The sequence below is a fragment of the Eretmochelys imbricata genome, chromosome 16, assembly GCF_965152235.1.
Source record: "Eretmochelys imbricata isolate rEreImb1 chromosome 16, rEreImb1.hap1, whole genome shotgun sequence".
NCBI classification, from domain to species: Eukaryota; Metazoa; Chordata; order Testudines; family Cheloniidae; genus Eretmochelys; species Eretmochelys imbricata.
In genome coordinates, this window is record NC_135587.1 from 17,174,224 (window position 1) to 17,196,705 (window position 22,482).

General features: G+C 41.8%; 1 protein-coding gene across 1 annotated transcript in view; it reads right to left on the minus strand.

The window, feature by feature from the left end:
- RAPGEF1 (Rap guanine nucleotide exchange factor 1) overlaps positions 1–22,482 on the minus strand; it is a 120,182-nt gene that overhangs the window by 54,899 nt on the left and 42,801 nt on the right. Inside the window, exons 2-6 of the mRNA XM_077835801.1 lie at positions 18,274–18,413; positions 12,573–12,751; positions 8,830–8,986; positions 1,934–2,022; positions 1,378–1,530 (exon numbers count right to left, since the gene is read on the minus strand). Coding sequence (XP_077691927.1) covers positions 1,378–1,530; positions 1,934–2,022; positions 8,830–8,986; positions 12,573–12,751; positions 18,274–18,413 — 718 coding nt within the window. The remainder of the gene's footprint in view (positions 1–1,377; positions 1,531–1,933; positions 2,023–8,829; positions 8,987–12,572; positions 12,752–18,273; positions 18,414–22,482) is intronic.

The following is a 22,482-nucleotide window of genomic DNA, read 5'->3' on the forward strand; positions in this document are numbered from 1 at the left end:
ACTTAAGGTTTTGCCTAGAGGGATTCTCTATGCTTTGAATCTGATTACCCTGTAAGGTATTTACCAACCTGATTTTACAGAGGTGATTCTTTTACCTTTTCTTTAACTAAAATTCTTCTTCTAAGAACCTGATTTTACAGAGGTGATTCTTTTACCTTTTCTTTAACTAAAATTCTTCTTTTAAGAACCTGATTGATTTTTCATTGTTCTTAAGATCCAAGGGTTTGGGTCTGTGTTCACCTGTACCAATTGGTGAGGATTATTATCAAGCATTACCCAGGAAAGGGGGTGTATGGCTTGGGGGGATATTTTGGGGAAGACGTCTCCAAGTAGTCTCTTTCCCTGTTCTTTGTTTAAAATGCTTGGTGGTGGCGGCATACTGTTCACGGACAAGGCAAAGTTTGTACCCTGGGGAATCTTTTAACCTAAGCTAGTAAGAATAAGCTTAGGGGGTCTTTCATGCAGGTCCCCACATCTGTACTCTAGAGTTCAGAGTGGGGAAGGAACCTTGACAGCTTCTTAGATGAAGACCTATTAAGCTTTCTTTATCCACAGCAGCCGCCAGATTTCCATTTGGAAAATGTAAGCCATATGAAGGACACCGAGATACCATGGAGATGGGGGCACTATAAATACTAATAATGATAATAAAGATAGAACTATGGCTTCCCAGCACAAGGACCTGTCAACAAACACACCCTTCAGACCTAAAGGTGATTTGCATGTGGATTTTAAAACTCCATTAACTTTAAAAATGTGTTGAATGGCCCAGACAAACAAGCAAAGAGGGACATAAATTACTTCATTTATGGTTTGCTTCCTGTGATAGGACTCCTGACATCTAGTCCTTCCCTAGATCCAAATCTTGCCCCATCATGCACTGTGCTGGAGAAGTCCAATCTTCCACAGGAGCCTGCTAAAGCCAGCCTAGAGGGGCAGTAAGGCCTGTCTCAAACACAATACAGCATTGGTCTTGCAAAGTTTCTTTAAATGTCAATTTATACCCAAACAAACCTTTAAAAAACCCAAGCCCAAAGAAATGAAGCAGAGTCACTATTCACTTCCTGTGCTGAGTAAGGACTGCTACAGTTCTGGATTTTTAAAATTCTTCCTGTCCTGCAAGGAGACACATTTTTCCAGGGACTCAGTGTTATTCAGAGAATTCACCCTGGAGGGCAGGAAATGCAACATAGCAGAGAAAGGGTTTACAATGGCGAGGGTTGTATTTACAACAAGGGGACATCTATAACCAACAGAAGGATTTCTCTCATGTATAAGTTACATTGGGAGGGAGTAATGTAATAAGATTGTATACTAGAGTTACCAGTGACGGGGGTGACCAGTATACAAGAGAGGCAGACTGCATGTTGGGGTTACCTGTTTTCTGCCACGCGAATGCAAGGTAGAGGGGGTTTGGGAGGGGCAACCTCTTCATCCATGGAGTCAGTCAGTATCTCAGCAGACTGAGTCATACTAGTTGTCTTGTTGAGAATCTCCATCTCTCTGTCTGTCAGGGGAAGCTCTGAGGGGCTGCAAAGCATAAAGCACAATTTGTAGAATGCTATCTGCATGTGATTTATACATATTTCTTTCAAATATGTACTTTAAAGTATAACAGTGAAATAGAAAAAATACTATCTCCAAGCAAAACCCCATATGTATCCACAAAGTAAAATGCAACTGCAGAAGTTAAGTGATTTCTTGTTGCCAGATTTCAGCATCCTTCCTCACATTGAGTAGCACCTTACTCCTCAAGTAATCAGTAGGACTCCCTGAGGAGTATGGTGCTTCCCTAAGTAAGGAAGTGTGCCAGATCCTGGCCCTAAAGTATTTCGCTACCAGGGGCAAGAAATAAACCCACACGCAGACATCAAGATACGTGCGTGTCTGTTTATATATAAACACCCCAATCAAACATTTGTTGGTGACCCACCTGTCAGATTTACATGTTGGTAAACTGGGTTTAACTGGGCTTGTGGGAGATGGATGTTCCTGCTTCTCTACTGTGAGTCTGACCAGCTCCTATATAAAGGCAAAAAACAGCAAAAGATAACTACCATGGACCTTTGCTAAAATGTAGCACGGTAATAGTAATCTTTCTGCTCCTCTTGGGAAGCAACCTGTAGCAAGGTGTCAGGTTTTGTAGCACCAAATCTTTTCCATATTCCAATGCTAGCATACTATGAAACATTATAACTAGCTAAAAGAAATGGCAGTGCTCCAAAGAAAAGAATACATTCGGTAATGCATAAACCTGTTTTTGTGTTTACTTACCTTGTTAATTTGCAAAATGTAGGAATTCATGATGGATCTCACCAGTCAGCAACAGTACCCAGCGAGGACCCTTAGGACCTAGTTTCTAAACAGACAGCTTTCTCCTAATCACTGCGACCTTTCACAACCAGAGTTGCTAGTGGGATTCCTGGCTTGGATGTGCCATCTTCCCTGCTTACAACTTTTACTATGTCTCATCTTTTCACTTGAAATGGGCTTTACTAGCAACATCATTCACCACATCAACACTGGAGACAAAGACATGCAGGAGCAAGACAGTGGCACACATCTTCTTACCATGGATTTCTGCATGGATTTAAATTTCCAGTTGCAAATGAAAACACATGCAAAATAAGAAAGTTGAGCCAAAAAGACCAGATGCCCATTTTGTCCCATGCCAGAGGAAAATGAGCCACTCTACTGTCTCCAAAAACACAGACATGTTAAACGGGTTCACTAGTAACTGGAGGTTGCAGACAACATTTCCTGTAGACACACTCGAATTGGGCCTTCCTGTGCCCACCTGTGTACGGGCGTCAGAGCCTTTAGAACAGTGAAGCTCAAGTGGCACTGAGGCATTGAAGAAGCCAGCAGCCATGCACTATGCCAATCCCCTCGATCCTCCATCATAGAGCATTTTAAAATCAAGATTGGATGTTTTTCTAAACAACATGTGCTAGCAATTATTTTGGGGAAGTTCTCTGGCCTGTGTTATACAGAAGTTCAGACTAGATGATCATAATGGTTCCTTCTGGCCTTGGGATCTATGAATCTACTAAAAAAAAAGCTTAACCCCAGAAGGAGCAGTCTGTTCACATATAGTGAAGGAAACTTCAAAGAACTCCATTTAGTGAGAAATAAGCTAAGCTCTCTGAATCATACTTCGGAGACTGACTAATAGCACCTCAAAGGAGATGAGCCAATAACTCTGTTGAGATAAGACGCTAAGGCAACCTCGCTTACACTAGTGACTAATCCAGCCTCCAAATACAGGTGTTCACTAAGCCACATTATCAATTTTACCTGAAATGCAAATAAGCTGTCAAATAACATAATATGAATAAAGTTGAGTGTAGGAGCTCACTTTGGTCAGCCAATAAAAGAATTAAGTTGTTTTAAGTTTTATAAATAATGTATAGATATCAAATGTAATGTAAATATCAAAAAGTATGATTTAGTTTTCCATAAGATTCCCTTCAGTTTTCCGAGTTAAATTTACAGTTAAATTTGTTAAAAGCCCTGCCTCCCTTCATACTGTAGTTATGAAAGTTTCATGATCATATAGAGAACTTCTGTACTGTCTATCTGGCTATAACAGATAAGACTGTGGATAAAGAGATAAGGGCATGATAATCCTGAACTACAAGACTGCTAGCAATCAGAACAATAACTCATGCTCCAACAATGCCATTATCGTGGAGAGCCCATTTTATGGCGGTTAGAGGCAGACAAACAGATCTGTTGCTCAAAGCTATAAACATGCGCCTTGGTCCAATCAGACTGGATAACTACCAGTGCTGTCAGATCACAGTGGCTCCCCTGCACGTTCGTTATTCAAAGGAAGTTGCAAAGGACTAACTTTTTTAAAGCAACCTGAAATTCAGCTAACATCTGCACATCCCAGTCTGATGAGTTAGCAAACAACTGTCAGTGCTTCATAAACATGATTACAATGTCATCACCATCCTCCTACTGAGGAAAAGAGTCAATTCAAGTGACTCTACAAAACCTAGATTTCCAAGGGATAACACGAGCTCAACGAGAGGAATAAAGAGCAATGCACTATACATGCAATGAACATGCGTCAACAAGACGATGCGCCCATTGCAGACTGTTTTGGTACTGGGAGTTATGTTTACACAACTGGTTTGTGCTCAAAATCAATATACTTTGTGTAAGGCTGGACACCTATCAAGAGCAGAGCAAAACACCCAGCTTTAGAGATGTCAGCCCTGGAGAGACCACATATGCTGAACAAAACAGGATGCAGGAGCAGATAGAGCATGCGTGTCTGACATGGCTGGCGCTACAAAGCTGCTCCTATCTAGGACAGATGGAATAAGAACCCCTGCAGTGAGTAGAGTTCAGTGGAAAGTGCAAGGCTCATGTCTGACAAGGAGGAAAGGAAGTCCAGGATTAAGTTAACTCTGGCCATAGTTATTAACCCCTTCTCTAACAGGCCCCTGCCCTCACCCAGGGCTGGCTATGTCTGTCTAAGTGTTAATTTGAACTGGGTAGCAACAGAGCTTCAGGGCTTATGACTGTATCTATAAATTACACTGCGCTGATGTACACTGGAAACACTGCATGAAAACTGTAATACCCAAACATCCTCAGTTAAAGTGGAACTGCGAAGTTGTGAACACTGAGTTAATCTCAGATTTCTCTGATGAATGTCTCCTCTGCTAAAGAGGCACACAGCATAAGTTTTAACTAACCTTCTAAAAATCTAATTCCCCTCAGGCTCTGAAATCCTGCTAGCAATTCTCTTAAGAAAGTGTCATTCTGGGACATCCCAGACAAGTACTACAAATCTAAAGTACAAGAGGGAATCTTACAAAGGAGGAAAAGAATTAAAAACATATTAGTTAAAACTTATTTCTGTGCTGAGTGCCTGCCTACAACCAGGGTACTGGGGATTATTAGAGAAATACAGAATGAACTCCATTTTAATTTTAGGTTTGCAGTTCCCTTTACCATTTGTACAGAAGCACAAGGAAAAGCATCAATGGGATTTTGGAAACTGGGATCCCAAAAGGATTTTCAGTTCTGAAGTTCTAGGATTTTTGGGATCCATGCAGTGACATCATCACATCCATTACCCCTACTAGCATAGAGCTGCAAAGGGGTTGTGTTGCAGCTGGTATTTCACGTACCAAGTTACAATCAAGACTGAGCGGTGACTCACTGGATTGCTGCCTTTGTGCATTCTGGACTAGATCCAATGGCTGACGAAGTCACTGGAAAGACTCCAAGAGACTTCAAAGTGCTTTGGATCAGGCCCTTTATCAGGCATTCATGAGCAAGATCAATGACCACATAATGCATAAAAGAAAACTAAATGAAATAAATGGCAGTTAAACCAAAAGCTGAAATGTGCCTGAGAGGCTCTTGGAACAGCAAAGGTAAGTCTGCTGGTGAATTTCCTCTTTCCTCGTCCTCCACTGTGTTTAATAAACGTAACCAACTCGAGCTGAATGATGATGAGGTTTGTGTCACTGCAATCGTTGCCATAATGCTGACAATCTCTGGAGGCTGAAAGTTAACGTGCTTAGCCAATTTTCCCCTTTCACTGCTTTATAACAAGAGACAAGCCTCTTTTGCATATGGGAATTTAGAGATCGTATCAGGGGAAAACAATCTAAATTGAGGCTTTAAAGAACTGCTAAGAATATTTCAGACCATTACTGCGGAAATTAAATACATCTCATCACACGCACTGGCATGGCATAAGAGTGACAACACTTTGGAGTAGCCCATAATTCCCTTGCTCTGTTATTTCCCAGTCCCTCCAAGTCCCAAAGGAATGCATACCTGAATAGCGCTGAGGGAAATTTTCCAGATGGATTATTCAAAGAAAAACGCACTTTTCGTTGACCCAAAACTAGTCACAAATTTGACACAAATACTTTCAGACCTTCACAAAATGGCCAGAAGAGAAGGAGGACAATGACATGCTGATGGCACTGCTGCTACTGTTATGCCTCATAACCTTTAGCCAAGCGATAAGGGCACCCACCTGAGATGTAGGAGACCTGTGATCAAATCCCCACTTTGGACAAACTTTTTCAAGTCACCAAAAATTCTGAAAAATTTCAGATTCAGTTCAACCCAAACTGAAATGTTTCCTCAATTTTTTTGAATTGTGACCAAAGTGAAAAATCAGTTATTCACCCAGCTCTAAGCCTGAGGATCCCACCAGCTCCCACATCCTTACCACAAAACTCCAGCCATGCACTAAAAGCCGTCCCTTTGAAACCAGTCAATGGTGCTTCAAATTTTGAAAACATTACCAAACACCACCAGGTTTTCCATACCCTTACTTTCTCCCTCCCCTGCATCTGCATCCCTTAACCCAGGAGTGAGAGGCCTGAGAGTCACTCACAGGTCTTTAGTCCATCACACAGAGGGTTAAGCAACTGGGTCAGATGTGCAACAAGCTACTCCTTATCAGAACTGTAAAAAGGCTCCTGTCAGTTTTAATCATGTGTAAGTACTGCTATCTCTGCACTTCCTGCTACTTCAGCTAACTGGAAATTCCAAAATGAGATGGATTTTTTTTTTTTAAACAGTGTAATCATAAAAGGGAATTTTGCTTGCTATAAATAACCAAATCTGAGATGAACACAGCAAATAACAATACAAAGAGGCAGGCAGCCCCAAGCACAACACTGAGAATGAAGAGGGAAGTAAGCACTAAAATGGAGAACTGGGATTCAATGGAGATTTTACTAATGTTACAGAAATTGCTCCATGCAGTAGAGAAGTGTCCAATTTCTCACTTCCTGCTTCCAGATACCATGGTCAGCTTGGCTCTTCTAAAATAACTCCCCACTTCCCACACAGTAATAGATGCTTTCATGTCTCTTACACGCACTTACACTGAAATTCTGTCTTCTTTCTAGCCAAGAGTACAGACACCAGATATTTAAGGTAATGGTTTAAATTAAAACCGAATTGGTATTTCAATGCGGTGAGTCTGCACATGCAACTCTTATCTATACCTATGCAGTGACACAGGTCTGCACAGGATGAGTCTCGCCACACACAAACACACACACACACGTGTACATAAAAGTCTGCACAGGACTATATAGAGCTGAACAAGGTCACAGCAGTGTTCCGCTGCCTCCCCTATTTGTTGGGCTGTTTGGATGCTATGGGGCAGATCCTCGGGAGGTGAAAATGGCCACAGTGCCATTGAAGTCCAGGGAGCTCTGACAATTTACACCAGCTGAGACTCTGTCCCTACAGTTCTACACCCAACCTTTTCCCCTCCCATCCCACTCTGAGAATTAAACACCCATTTTAGGTGATATTTGGTGCCTAAGTTTAAGGGGCATACCATACAGAACAATGCTGTAAATGTGACTTCTCTGGATGATGGGAACATTTTGTTTCAAATAAATAACTTTAAAAGCCTTCAGAACTAATAGGATTACTTTTACTAACTAAAGTGCATGACACGAAAGATGGATACTCAGAGCAGCATACCAACACTTCTGGCGATGACCAAAGCCCAAGAGATGCGATTCACTTTCACACAAAGTTCCAAGCAACAGAAACTAAGTCAAGTTTGAGTACAATAAAAAGATGGCAGCGTGACCCAATAGACAGAGCATCAGATGGGGACTCAGGAGACCAGTGTTCTATTCCTGGCTCTACCACTGGCCTGCTGGGTGACATGGGCATGTTACTGCCACTCTGTGCCTCAGTTTCTCCATCTGTAAAATGGAGATGATGATACTGATCTCTTTTGTAAAGTGCTATGAGATCTACTGATGAAAAGTGCTATATAAGAGCTAGATATGAATTAATTATTACTATATGATTTTCTAAGGAAATAAGAATGAGTTAAATGGATCAGCTGGAATAAGAACCTACCCCAACTGTACCTCAGTCCTTGATCCTTTAAACAGACCTTTAGCGGTCTGATTCAGTTTGGCATAAGAGGCTTAATTCCCTCTTTCTACACTTAAGACGTCCCTGTCTTTCAAAATAAAGTTCCAACACATATGACAACCTCTTTGCTAGTGCCCAGGGGCCTTTGACAAGAGACCTTGAACATAAAGTATTCAATTAAGAAAAGCTCCAGGGTGTTCAAACGGCTAATTCAAGGGTGGTAGGACCCAGCAGAGAGACTGCTAGAGTGATTGGGTTGCACAACATCAGCAAGCTGGTGAAAGGCCTGGGACACAGTAAGGAGAAACATGAATGACAAAAGTCTATTGGGAGGCATGCTAGTCACTTTTCCAGGCAGAAATGAGAGAAGGGGTGTCCCAAGAAGGCCATACATAGGATACAGAACTTTCCACTGCTTATGCAAACCAAACCTCCAAAACAATTGACTGTAGCCTAGCTCCCATCACCAGCCCCCAACGACAAGGAATTGCAGCATCATACTACTGATTCATACCTTGCCATTAATGTTAAAGGTGGAGGTTGGCATCTTTGATTCTCTCTGAGCATTAATGGGAAACATTTCCATTACCCTTTGTCTAGACAGAAAATATGTGAAATCCAACCTGTAAGCTGCATTCAGAATGGGGAAGGCTCACTAAAAATTTAATACAATAAAGGTTCATTGCTTCTGGCAGTCCATCAGCACGCATTGTTGCGCTAACCATTTGTGCTGATCCTTAAGGAATACATCAGATAAGGCAATCTCATTTACGCCGTAGTAGATTTCAGAAATAAGAATTTATTCATGTCAAGAACAGGATTTTTATGTTTTACATGTTCCTAAAAACTGTTGTCTTTATCCTCCAAATAAATCTTTTAGAAAAGATGAATACCTTATACTCTCTATAGCATGCAGTATCTAGCATATCATACCTTGACTCCATCCAGAACAGCTTTTATGACACCCTTCACTGTGGTCACCATCTCCTTGTCTTCTGAGTTCACCCCCTCCAGCATCACCTGATCAGACCAACGAATCAGATTTCCCAGACTCTGGTACACCCGGCTATAGCAGGAAGAGATGGCAGAACTGGAGGGAAAAAAATGAGTTCAAGAGATAATAAAATGAAAATATGGCACAATTATCTTAATAGAAAAATTACTGCCAATCCCAGAATTTATTTTTAAACAAATGTGCGTTAGCAAAAGGTAAAAATTCCACTGTGCCCTATTTGAATTTTTCTTCTGTTAACTCCCTCTTCTGGAATTTGTGTTTACCTAGGACCAAGATGACGCATGGATTTCACGTCTTTTGCAGTCACACTACTAGTTCTCAAGTAGGTATTGAAACAATGGTATTAAAGCATGTTTTCATAGTTTTGAGAATAAGTTTCTCATTGTTCTTAATCCTTGGAAGTGTTGAACTAAACTTGCCATCCTTATGAAAAGTTTTCTTCCAACGCTGTGTCCAACTCTGAAATGCTCTGAGTGAATGAATTTCAGTTTTGGCTTTTTTAAAGGTAGAATAGCACTAAAGACATTTTTGTGAAGAAAAAAAAGATTATTGGGAAAAGGAAGAACTAAATAAAATTGTAACAGAACTACTTATAAGGCTTTGCTCTACCATCTCTGAAAATGTCCATTTCGCTAATAAACAAGGTGTGCGGACACTTGATGATGTTCCAATAAAGACCTAATATTCATTTTTAACAAACATGTTAATTTGAAGCTTCATCACAAACAGGAAAGATGTTTTCAAGATACATCAGGACAACAGAGGGATGTGATCCTGCAATCCTGACTCACATAAGTATTCCCAATTGCCTGATTCTGCTGGTGTATCTCCAGTGTTGTAATGATTGGTGTTACTGAGAGGAGACTCAAGCCCATAAACTTCAATGAAATTCCTTGGGTGAATGAGGTTTGTAGAATCAAGCCCTAGGTGGGTAATGAACTATTCTAAAACTTCAAAGGGAGGACTGCAAAGAATGGAGAGTACATTTTTCAGAACTATGGTGCTTGTCAGTATTCTGTCTCGTTTCAAGAGAAGTTAGCTGGGAAGTAGAAGTAGACCTACCCTCCCCGGACTCTTTCCAAGGCTTTGATTTCTTTACCATTAATCTTCAATCCACTTCCTTCTAAGAAGGCAGTAATTGAAAAGCCCACTTTGTACTAGATAGAATTTTTTTTTTCCTTGATGCAAATACTTTCCTGTAAGCCAAAAAGGAATTCAACAATTGGATGGCTTTCTTGCTCAACAACCCATCCTCGCGCATTTTTCTTGAGGGGGATTGAACATCAAAATCTCCCTTTGTGCCCTGCCACTACTTGAAAGGAGTAAGATACGTAGGTACAGCATGAAAGGACGCGGCTTAATGAGACTGCCAAATCTTCACATACTGAATGGGGCTAAACTCGCTAGAACATGCATAAAGGATTCCTGCCCTAACACACTGTCTACAGGAGGAGGTCATTACTCAGTGAAAAAGACCACATGATGATAGCCCATACTGATCATAGAAGCTCCCTGCTGAAAGGCTAGATTCTGACATCCGGCTCCCAGATCTCCTCATCTAACTGCCTGGGGTTGAGAGGGCAGCTCAGAGGATATTTGTGTTCCAAGACATATTCTGCATTTCAATCTCCCCAGTAAGGTAAACTGATTCAACACATGCCCTATGGAGACATGAATCAGAAAGTGATTGACTACATAAAGATGACATTTTCTATCCTAAAGATACTCACTGACATTTTACATGATCTCTTGACACAAGTTAGGGGACTTTTTATTTGATTAAGTGAAAGCAGGTGCTTGTCAGGAATTTAATGGCTGTGGGAAACTTGATAGCAGCCAAAGGAACTCTGGGTCCCAAAAAACCTGACCAATATTCTAATTTCAACAGCTACTGCTCTCTGTAGCTCTACCAACTAAACCTAAAATGGTATTCCTTTACCTCAGCTGCCACTCTGATCTTTACCATTTTCTCCCGACCCGTCGTAATGGCCAGGTACAGTAGGAACACCTTTGTCTACAGGTTTCAGAGTAGCAGCCGTGTTAGTCTGTTATCCGCAAAAAGAAAAGGAGTACTTGTGGCACCTTAGAGACTAACACATTTATTTGAGCATAAGCTTTTGTGGGCTACAGCTCACTTCATCGGCTGCATAGAATGGAACATACAGTTTGTCAACAGGCTGGCTCCACTCCTACCAGCTGTCCTTTTCCTTTCACAAGGCCTTACTGTGCCTGATTTATACAAATAAGGACAGGTTTAGCCCATGTTCTCTCATCCAGGAGTGATACCTCCCCTAAACTAGCGGAAGTTAATAACCAAGTGCCAAATTCAGTTTTGCTATAACTCCAATTAAGTTAATTCTTCCCAAGATGTTCCCTCGCTAAACCCAGTTAAACCCTAGACTCTGAAGGCTCTCAGCAGAGTAGGTAGTAACACCCTTACTATGGCTGGCTTTAGAGTGTAGCGCTGTACGGGATACTGTTACTTCTTCATCTCTGAAGATCACATCACCTCTTTTTCCTGCCAGCCTCTGAGACTCATCTGTAACTGAGGCTTCACAAGTGGTACCAGCAATAGTTCAAAAATGCTCTTGAAAATAAAACCAAAGAGGCATTCTATATGAAAAACGTAGCGGCATCTGGAGATATTCAGTGGGCAAATACACAAGAACAGCATGAAATCTCTCAGGATTTCAGGACTCACACATCTGCACTTTCCAATATATTTTTGTGCTGTTTTGTTTATACAACATTATTTAATGGTGGGTTTTGTTGCAGTTTGTTTTTTAAGCAGCTGCTCCAGAAGTCTGGAAAATTATGTAATCTATCAGATATAGCTCTGGCCTGTGGCTTGAAGAGTCCACAGTTCTTATAATCCAAGCTGAGCTGGTGGCCTTGGCAAGTCACTAGGTTTCTTCTGGCCTCAAACTCACTGTACAACTGTGTAAGACTTAATGCCGAACTGAGTCAGAGATAATCTACTAAAGAGGAGTGCACACCCTGGAATGAATTCAGACCACGTATTCTTCTGAAGTCAATGGAGTTGCATCTGCTTACACCAGCTCTGAATTTTGACTCAGCAAAGTCCAAACGGGCAATTTACAATACTTGTCAAAGGCTGCTCTAATGCAGAGGTGGAAGAATTTCACGCATAAAGGAAATACCCTGTGGATGTGCTCACTTGCAGCCAAATGCTGCCTGCCCTCATTGCTTTTGGCTTGCTAATGACACTAGCCGCAGTGAGAACACAGCATCCGATGCAGAATCTCTGTGAATGTCAGCTGCCTGCTACCAAGCAATGAACTTTCTTCCACTAAAAGTCTCTAATGTTTGAAACCATGCCCCACATCCCTGTCCTCTCCCATTTCAAACTCACTTCTAGGAATCAATTATTCCTTCTTCTCACAAACCAACTCTTTTTGCTCTCTCTTTCCTAATCTGCCGTCCAATATCTGGTTTGTCTTACCTACTGTATGTTGTAGTCTCTTTGCAGCAGGGAACTTGCCTTTAGACTTATGTTTGAAAAGTGCCTTGTAAATCAGCCACTATTTTTTACTAATAATTAGCAAGAGCAGCATTTCATACCACTTGTGCGTCATGATTTTTCAAAACGATACAAATTGCCTGGAGTTCCCCCATCACAATCCCCCCAAGGGAAACTCACCTTTGCTGAATCCGTGGGTCTATTTGGACCAGGGGTAAGACAGCCTCCAGCACTTTACTTGCTGAACCTGGCAGCATCTCCAGTACTTTCTTGTCAATTGCCATTTTGTCCACAATGGTTTTAAAATAGCGCAATGCACTTACAACCTCCTTTTCCTTCTCCTCAAGCCAAGTTAAATTCTAAAGGAAAAAGGTTGGGGACAGAAGGGAAGAAGAGATTACAGAATGTCTTTTTGTGTGTGCGCGCGTTCTTTTAAAGAAAGTTATTTTAATTCACCTGGTATACAGTAAAACTAACAATGCACAAGATGTACCTTCTGTGTTAGAGGCACACATGGGCTTTCCTTCTCCACAAACTTTTCCAAGTTTAATCCCAACTCTCCTAGGAAAATAATCAGTATCTCATTTATTCGTAGCAAAGACTTTGACTTTTTATTTTAATGGGCAAGTTCTGAGAAAGATTTTGGGTACAAACTGAAATTTAGCTCAGTCATTTTTAAGCACAACTCCCACCTTATTGATGAATTATCACACTGCTTTGGAGTCAGCAGCGACAAAGAGAGCCTGTACTTTCCAGGTGAGACATGCACACGTGCTAAGAGCAGATGGGAAGAATGATTCAAGAAAGGGGATGGCAACAGCTGGTTTCAGTACAGTAGGAATTTTTCCAATCTGATCACAACTCTATCTACTTAATTAAGTAAGGGAACGGAAACACAGTGTGTGCTCTATTTTTAAATCATAAATCAAAAATTATTTTCAAGTGGCCAATGGTTAGGTAACAACTCTGCACTTTGAACACTGCTGATCTTCCCTTTTGTGGGGGTTTAATAATAGAAAAAGATGCAATGCAGTGACATGAAAATGAAACAGAGCTGTAAACACATTCAGGATAAATTTTTCAAACCTAAGTGATTTAGGAGCCTACAACCCATTCGGTTTCATTGGAAGTTGGGGGCCAGAATGATTCAGTTGCTTTTGAAAATGGGGCTTAGGTGCTTTTGAAAAATGTTACTTTGAGTCATTTTAGTGCAAGTGGTCATCCAACGAAAAAAGCGAGAAAATTAACGCCACAATTAGGCAAACCCCCAAAACAAATATGATAAAAACCAAACTCCTATATTTTCACTTCCATCATGGATATTTACAATGATAAATGTGTGTCCAGTCCTATCCCAAGTAATCCTACTAACTTTAATAGGGCTACTCATGTGAGTAAGGGCTCTAGTCTCAACCCTTCCATTCATAAATAAAAAGCCCTATTCACTCAGCAAAGCTGCTGGAATGAAGGAAATCATTCATTTTCCCATGGGGATGAACTGTCACACCACAAATGTGAGATTTTGGCATCAGTGAATGAATTGGGCAGGAATGAAGGGGTCAACTGGAAAAAGCTTACAGAATGCCTCCAACATTCTGGCACTCAGCAATTTTGGAAAAGGAAATTCAGAAGTGGCATATGCCAGTTTAATGGAGTTCTGGTAAAGGATATTTTTTAAAGTTTGCTAGAGCATGCCTAAGGGTCTATTAATGCTGGCAGTAAATTCCTGAGGGGGAGATCTAAATTAACTACTGAACATTGCTAGTAAAGGAGCAGAGAGCTTAACAGCGTCAGGTTTCATCCATTATCCCTTCAGCAAATTCAGCTTCAAGAATTAATGACCTATGGGTATTGTGTCCTCCCCATGTCCCTTCAGCTGTTAAACTGCAGCTTTCCTGAAAAACGGGGCCAGCAGACCAAACTTCTTCTGATGAGACATTCGTAAGCAGCACTGGCTAGTAACATGAACTTGGTCCCTTAGCTTTATTTCAGCTGCTGTTCCAACTGACCTGACCTTGCAGAAGGCAAGCTTAAATTTCCACGTATGTATTAGCATCACTAGGCAAGTTTATTATTATTTAATACCTCTTATATAGCACTTTTAATCAGTTGATCTTAAAGGGCTTTGCAAAGGAGGTCAGTACCATTATCCCCATTTTACAGATGGGGAACCTGAGGCACAGAGGTAAAATGACTTGCCCAATGTCTGCCAGCAGGCCAATGGCAAAACTTGGAATAGAATTTATGTACTCTTAAGCCCAGTCCAGTCCTCTCTCTCTTTAGCCACTCTGCCTCCTTCTTCATCCTCTTGCACCGCCAGTTGCATAGGGTGTCCACCAGTTTCCAGAGCTACCAAGCACATCCCTCCCAGTTGGCAGATGGGGAAGTGTCCACATTTGGGCAGCGCGGAATAATGAATAAGGAACCGTGGACCGACGGTTGTGCATGGGGCTGATAAACCCATCATGTAAAACAAACTTACTACAGAAACAAACACCAGGTGTCATATTGGTATGCAGCAGGCTCGAACAAGAGATCAACTTCATGTGAAGAATATGAAGCCAAATCCATCAACATGACACTCAGAAGGCTGAACAGACCAGCATAAGCCCAAAACAAATGGTGGAAACTCTGTCTCCCCTGGGGTTAATTATAAATCTAGAGACAAGGAATAATGGGCAATGATGTGTAAAGGGAGAGCTGGTGGGATGGATATTGATTAATGCTCCTAAAATGTCTAAATGCTCTAAGGCATTATGAGCTATAACTTAGGCTTCACTCATCTTGGCTGTAGGGATATTTGGTGGATAAGCCCCATCCTTATTGCTGCAGGGGACTTGAACTAAGCTCTTATTTCAAATTCCACTTGTGGTGGACCTGCCCCATAAATGAATTTATACTGGCAAGAGAACAGATCTACTACGGCTGGAGTTACTAAAACAGCAGTTCCACTTGCTCCAGCAATTTCCATTTGGGGCATTAAATTGGATGGATTTACTACTCAGCCAAACCAATAAGTCCCTTCACCCCCGCACTTGACTGACACATGCAGATATATCTCTGCATGATTTTGGAAGGTTTCCCTTAAATAATCATTACAAATGCATTATGTATGAGATACAGCTGCCCTAGAAAGGGTTAGGCACTCAGATACTTTGGTGATGAGCGCAGTGTAAGAACCTATATAGAGCTGAATAGGCTAAAGTGACAGCATACATTTGACTCTTAGATCTGGAATAAACCATCCTTTTAATACTTGGATAGGTTTTTGCTATATTCTTTAATTTACACTTAATCCTTTGGTACTGTTGCTTCTACTCTAGCTAGATTACCTACTGTGTGTAGGAGACTTAGCCCCAGGATTTAAAGAGACAGTATATGCCCACGAATAGATATGAAATCTACTCAGTCTGTCTTTTGACATCATGTGTCTTGTCAGCTTCTCCTTATATTCTATCTAGACTCTGTAATAATGACCCAGTGGCACCCTTTCCTCCCCCCACAAAGCTAATCAGTTGGCTACCATCAAACTAATCAATTAGCTGGAGACAGTCATTAAAATGGATTAGGACTGAGCCTGAGATCAACATTTCACAAGTTTTACAGTTTAAATGCAGACCAACAATAGCCAATTTACCCAGCATGAACAGCAACTCAGCTGTCTTTCCTATTGAGCAATTACTGCAAGTGAGTTTTATTTTCCCCATAATTCCAGCACCTAGATTTGTAACAAATATTTTTAGATGTTCAGCAGATTCCTGGTCAGTCATTCCCCAATATTGTTCTCTAAGCTCTTTGGTGGAAATAATGCAGAAGAAATTTGCCTTTCATTCATATGCAAATATATATTTTTTTCTATTTCCAATATATTTTAATCTGTTTGTGGTCAGATATCAATTAAAAGGAAAGGCTATGACACTGTTTTACCATGCATGTCAATGAATCAATCAATACAAATAAAATAGCGCAAATTCTCCCCAGTAAATAACCCATTGGATTGTACACAGAGCTCAAAAATGCTCTACATAATAACCCTTTGAACTAGTCACTATACATTAACTTTCCTAATATCTCTTTGGAATAAATAATATAATCTCTAAGGAGGATTCCTCGACCATTAAAAAAACAAAAACATTGTGGAATAGACCATATTCTCTTATTAGTCATATTCTGCTCTCTAGATATCAGATTTACTTTCAGTACAACTTATTCTGCTCATCAGTGTTCTGTCTTATCTCCTATTCCCCCTCTGTCCTGTCCACCAATGGAAAGGCTCAGCTGAGAAAAAAATGACAGATTTTTGGAAAAAAAAATTCCCCCCATTTATAAAATGGTTTCTGCTCTAATGGACACCTAAAGTAATAGAATTCAATGTCAGAGCTCCAATATGAGTAGAACCTGGTAGCATCACCACAGTGAGGGGCCCAGATGAGTCTCCATAAGAAACCTTCATTTTGCCATGGCCATTACATTCATTCAAAGCTGAAACTTGGCAGATGGTTGCTTTTTTAAAGAAAACTATTAGGACTGGTTTGGATATTTCTGTGGTGTCACAAAGATTTCTTTGGTATCTATACAATCTGGGATCTGCGTGAAAATTTGCACTTTCTGGGCTGCAGGGCACCACATAAGTACTAATAATTTTTCATCTTAGCAAGGCAGCTCTCGAGGAGGATTGTAAACAAGTTGCCTCCATCTCTCTCTCTCTCAAGTAAGAGGTTGTACCCTTTTCTCAACAAGAGGGCTGTTACAGGCCCATTCTTTCCTTCTCTCACTCTGAGGATGAGTTAGAACCCTGAAGACCCTCATAATTTCCCCTGCTTTACAACTCCTCCCCTCAATAGTGGACGTAACTCCCTTTTAAGACAGTCACCCTCTCTCCTGAGCAATCTGGTGTGAATGCTCTAGCACATCTTCCCAAGATGCAGACACCCTGCCTCCACTGCAAAATCCAGCCCAGAGAATGAAAACCCAAGTCTTCTACATGGTGATGAAGAGTACTAGGATACAATTACCTTATCTCATTTTTAGACACCACTCAACCCCATTGTATAAATCCTGCTGTGCCTCACTAGGAATAAACCAACCAAGTTTGTAAAGGTGGTATGCTACACTGAATTGGTCTCTCAACAGCAACTGTGGGGCTTGGAAGTTACCACAAGTAATCCTAGTTTTTCTTAATAACCTGGGACTGAATTCTACACCTGAAACCTGGAAATCTCAGCAATACTAGAGCTAAATTCTTCTTCTGCTCAACCAGGTCAGAATGGAAGTGGAGGCAATACTTTGGTAGCCAGCTGGCTATTACCTCCTGAAAGAAAGGCAGCCTCGGTTCTTAAAAGGCTTGAAATAGCTAGCTTAGGTTTGAGGAAGGGTGGGCTGAAAGTCAGCAGCTGTTTGAATACATCTGTTTGACTCACTCTGTTGAGGTCACCAGAGATTGAGGACATCTTTGGACAGGCTTCAAGGATCTGCTTGCATTTTAATGGAACACACCCTGAAGTCAGGCAGTGATTTGGGAGTTGTAAGTGTAACTATAGGGTGTGCATGTGTGGGGAGGGAATGTCAGGCCATAAGCTGCATTCCACAACAAGTCATTTCAATGCTCATGGAAGAAACATTCATCAAGATCTCAAAAGGAAAGTTACGTGTGTCTTTAGTCAACTACACTACATACAAAGGACCATCTATATGGTTCCTCTGGAAAGGAACTCTGAAGAGTACCTCAGGAAACTGTAAAATTCTTTGAAGGAAACACAGCCCCATGCACTAAGAGCAACAATGCCAGAGCAGCAGATTTCAGTATAGTTACAGTACAGACTATTCAACAGGCAGGGAACTGGCATGACTGTTACCAAGACAGTACCATTCAGCTGCTTACTTTGTTCACTGGCTTCTCTGGCGTTTTCACTGTCAGGTCAGCCTGTTTTCCTTTCTTTGATGGCGTTCGCTTTATTTTTGGTGAATGAAACTTGTCCATCAACTTCATGGTGAAAGAGGAGAGATGGGAGCGCTGAGAATCTGGAAAGAAGCACACGCAGATGCATTATTAGGCTGGAGTAGATTTTTTGGGAACAGGCAGGTTGTGCTACAAAATTCTCTAGAAGAACAGACTGTGAAATACAAAGTAGCACAGATAAATTTATAGAGTGATGTGAATTCTAACTACATTTCCAAGTGTAATCACCACCACCATTCTCTGTTTCGCCCCAGACACAGCTATTCTAAAATGCAGCGGAAAAGACAATGGGGTTGCTTTTACTCTACTACATCAGAAACAGAGTAATAATGATGCCTTCTTCTTATACAGCGCTTTTTTATCAATAGATCTTAAAGTGCTTTACAAAGAATGGCAATATCATTACCCCGCATTTTACAGATGGGAAAACTGAGGCACGGGAAGTGACTTGCCCAAGGTCACCCAGCAGACCCATGGCAATGCTGGGAACAGAACCAAGGTCTCTTGAGTTCAGTCCATTTGTCTATCCCCTAGGACACATGGCCTTTGAATGGTTTTGTATGACTAGTTTGCCCAAAAACCTGGATCTTCATATCTCCAAAGGGTTTCAGTTCAAACAGCGGCCTACATGTCAGGGTGGACCATTAGAACACAAAGGATAGATTGCTTCCAGACAAGTGCACCCTAAAGCAGTTTAATTAGAGGACTGAGTAAAGTAGTTTCCTCATGGGAGGACACATTCTTCATTGTGGAAATCAACTTTTTTTCAGGTTTGTGAGTGTCTGAAAAATGGAAGGCTCAAAGATCTATGATGCGGTCACAGAGATTTTCTGATGAGTTTTTTTAACTGTTTAGCTCAGGGGTGGGCAAATTGTATCTAGGGCCGGGGCAGGGGGTTGGGATGCAGAAGGGAGTGCGGGGTGTGGGAGGGGGTGCAGTGTGCAGGAACGGGCTCAGAGCAAGGGATTTGGGCAGAAGAGGGGTGCGGGGTGTATGAGGGGGCTCAGGGAAAGGGGTTGGGGTGCAGGAGGGGACTCAGGGCACAGGTGCAGGAGGGGACTCAGGGCAGGGGGTTGGGGTGCAGGACGGGTGCGGGCTGCGGCAGGTGGCTCAGGGAAGGGGGTTGGGGTGCATTGGGTGCAGTAGGGGGCTCAGGGCAAGGAGTTGGGGTGCTGGAGGGGTTTGGGCTCCGGCCTGGCGCCACTTACCTAAACCTGCTCTGGGGTGGCAGCAGCGTGCACCGGGGCCAGGGCAGGCTCCCTGCCTGCCTGCTCTGGCCCCATGCCGCGCTGCTCTGGGAAGCGGCTGGCACCACGTCCCTGGGGGATGGGCGGGGGCCACAGGGCTCCGTGTGCTGCCCTTGTCACACCTTCAGGTACCTCCCCCGAAGTTCTCATTGGCTGCAGTTCCCTGTTCCCGGCAAATGGGAGCTGTGGGGGGCAGTGCCTGGAGGCAAGGACAACAAACGGAGCCCTCTGCCCCTCCCTCCCCCACCCCCAAGGACGTGGTGCTGCCGCTTCTGAGAGCGGCGAGGGGCCTGCAGCATCACGGGGGGCAATCCTACGGACCAGATCCAAAGCCCTGAGGGGCCGGATTCGGCCCACGGGCCATAGTTTGCCCACCTCTGGTTTAGCTGTGCTGCTAAATAGAACAGAATTTGTAAGCTGTCTTCCTGGCACTGAGCAACTTGGATTGTATTTTGAGCAAACAGATTTTAATAGGAAAGATATGAATTGCTCTTTCAGTGAGCCAGACAACTCTGACAGCAAACAGTGAACTTGCCTTCAAGTACATTATCTGCACAAGTAAACACTTTCCCTTGAACCTTCCCTTGCCCTTTTGGCTTATCTGGGAATTGACTGCATTGGTCGTAATGAATAACAGCGACATCTCCCATGTGCGTAGTGCTGCACCTTCTCATGAGCATGGAGACTACAAACAGAGTAGCCTGCTGAGTCAAATCTAGCATTCAGCAGCTAAATACCACATAGCTGCATTAGCACTGCTTCTACATTCAGAAAGCACTAACCGCAACTCCGGGGAAAGCACCTGGGTTTACCGCCTCCCTTTAAAGAGAATTAAGCATTACTAATTACCACCAGGAAAGCAGATTTTAGTTTCTTCTGTTCCCACCTTCACCAGAGCAAAAACTCCAGCTAATGAAGTAATGTGTCACAATTTTACAGGCACCCTGTTAGCTGATGCTCAGTGGTCACTGGTTACCATCTATTCTAGTAGAGTAACTGGATCTTTAGTAGCTGTCTCCTGTCAGTACTTAAGTCTGAACACAAATGTGCCACGCCACAAAACATTCTAGGGTCACTATCAGGCCAAAAATACACTCTTTGTAGAAATAAGCTTTTACAAAACCTGAGACCAAGAGAAATATTTCAATCAAATGTATCTTAAACACCTCAGTAGAAATTGGGTCCCCCCACAACATACAGACACACACTCTATAGTGTGTGCAACCTAAACATTACAGCCTGCTTGCTAGTGCAGGAGAAAATGAAACTGACTCAACAAAGTAGGGGAGAAAAGTGAGAAACTGACCAGTCTATGCTCCTTGTCCAAGTTCATAAAGTTGCAAAATATGAAGCAGCATATTTGGTGAAAAGTAAAATTTAGCATCAGAACACTGCAGGAATTTTTTAAAACGTAAGGCTCTTCTGATTTTTCAAATGTAGGTACTTATTACAGGCATCCAAAACCAGATCAAGCAGTTTAAATAAAAATGGACTAATTATCAAAGTTGCTGAGTCCACTCAGCTCCCATTAATTTCAGTGGGTGATCAGCACCTCTGACAATCAACTCACTTATTTAGGTGCCTAGTCTTAACTAATTAAATTTGAAAATTTGGGCCTAAGTTTTTAGGATTTTAAAGTGTCCAGTGTGCCTTTGAATGGTCCATAAAAACATCTTTCAACTTTCCATCCTCATTTTCATATACCAATTAACTCAATCAATAAATGCAAGGTAATGCATGTTGGAAAACGTAATCCCAACTATACATATAAAATGATGGGGTCTAAATTAGTTCTTACTAAAGAAAGATCTTGGAGTCGTTGTGGATAGTTCTCTAAAAACATCCACTCAATGTGCAGCGGCAGTCAAAAAAGTGAACAGAATGTTGGGCATCATTAAGAAAGGGATAGATAATAAGACAGAAAATATCATATTGCCTCTATATAAATCCATGGTATGCCCACATCTTGAATACTGCATTCAGATGTGGTCGCCTCATCTCAAAAAAGATATATGAGAATTGGAAAAGGTTCAGAAAAGGGCAAGAAAAACGATTAGGGGTATGGAATGGCTTCAGGATGAGGAGAGATTAATAAAATTTGAATTCTTTAGCTTGGAAAAGAGATGACTAAGGGAGAATATGATTGAGGTCTATAAAGTCATGACTGGTGTGGAGAAAGTAAATAAGGAAGTGTTATTTACTCCTCCTTGTAACACAAGAACTATGGGTCACCAAATTAAATTAACAGGCAGCAGGTTTAAAACAAACAAAAGGAAGCATTTCTTCACACAACGCACAGTCAACTTGTGGAACTCTTTGCCAGAGGATGTTGTGAAGGCCAAGACTATAACAGAGTTCAAAAAAAGGACTAGATAAATTCATGGAGGATAAGTCCATACATAGCTATTAGCCAGGATGGGTAGGGATGGTATCCCTAGCCTCTGTTGGCCAGAAGCTGGGAATGAGAGACAGGGAATGGGTCACTTAATGATTACCTGTTCTGTTCATTCCTTCTGGGGCACCTGGCATTGGCCACTGTCGGAAGACAGGATACTGGGCTAGATGGACCTTTGGTCTGACCAAGTATGGTCGTTCTTATGCACCAGTGGAAGGAAGGAAGGAATGAAAGAAAAAAACCTACTAGATAAAGTGGTGTGAGCAAAAGAAATCCAGTCAATCGATTAGATAGCAGATTCAACTTTCCAAGAAAGGTTTACAGTCAGTCACTCATAACTTCAGAAAACAGAGTTAAGATCTTTTAGAAACTAAAAATAACTATCCGTTGTTCCCATAGGAGAGGGGTGTTTAAACTAAATGTAAACTTTGAGAAGCTGAATTTGACAGGTCAAATTACATCTCTCTCCCTTCTAGTAACACAGGAACT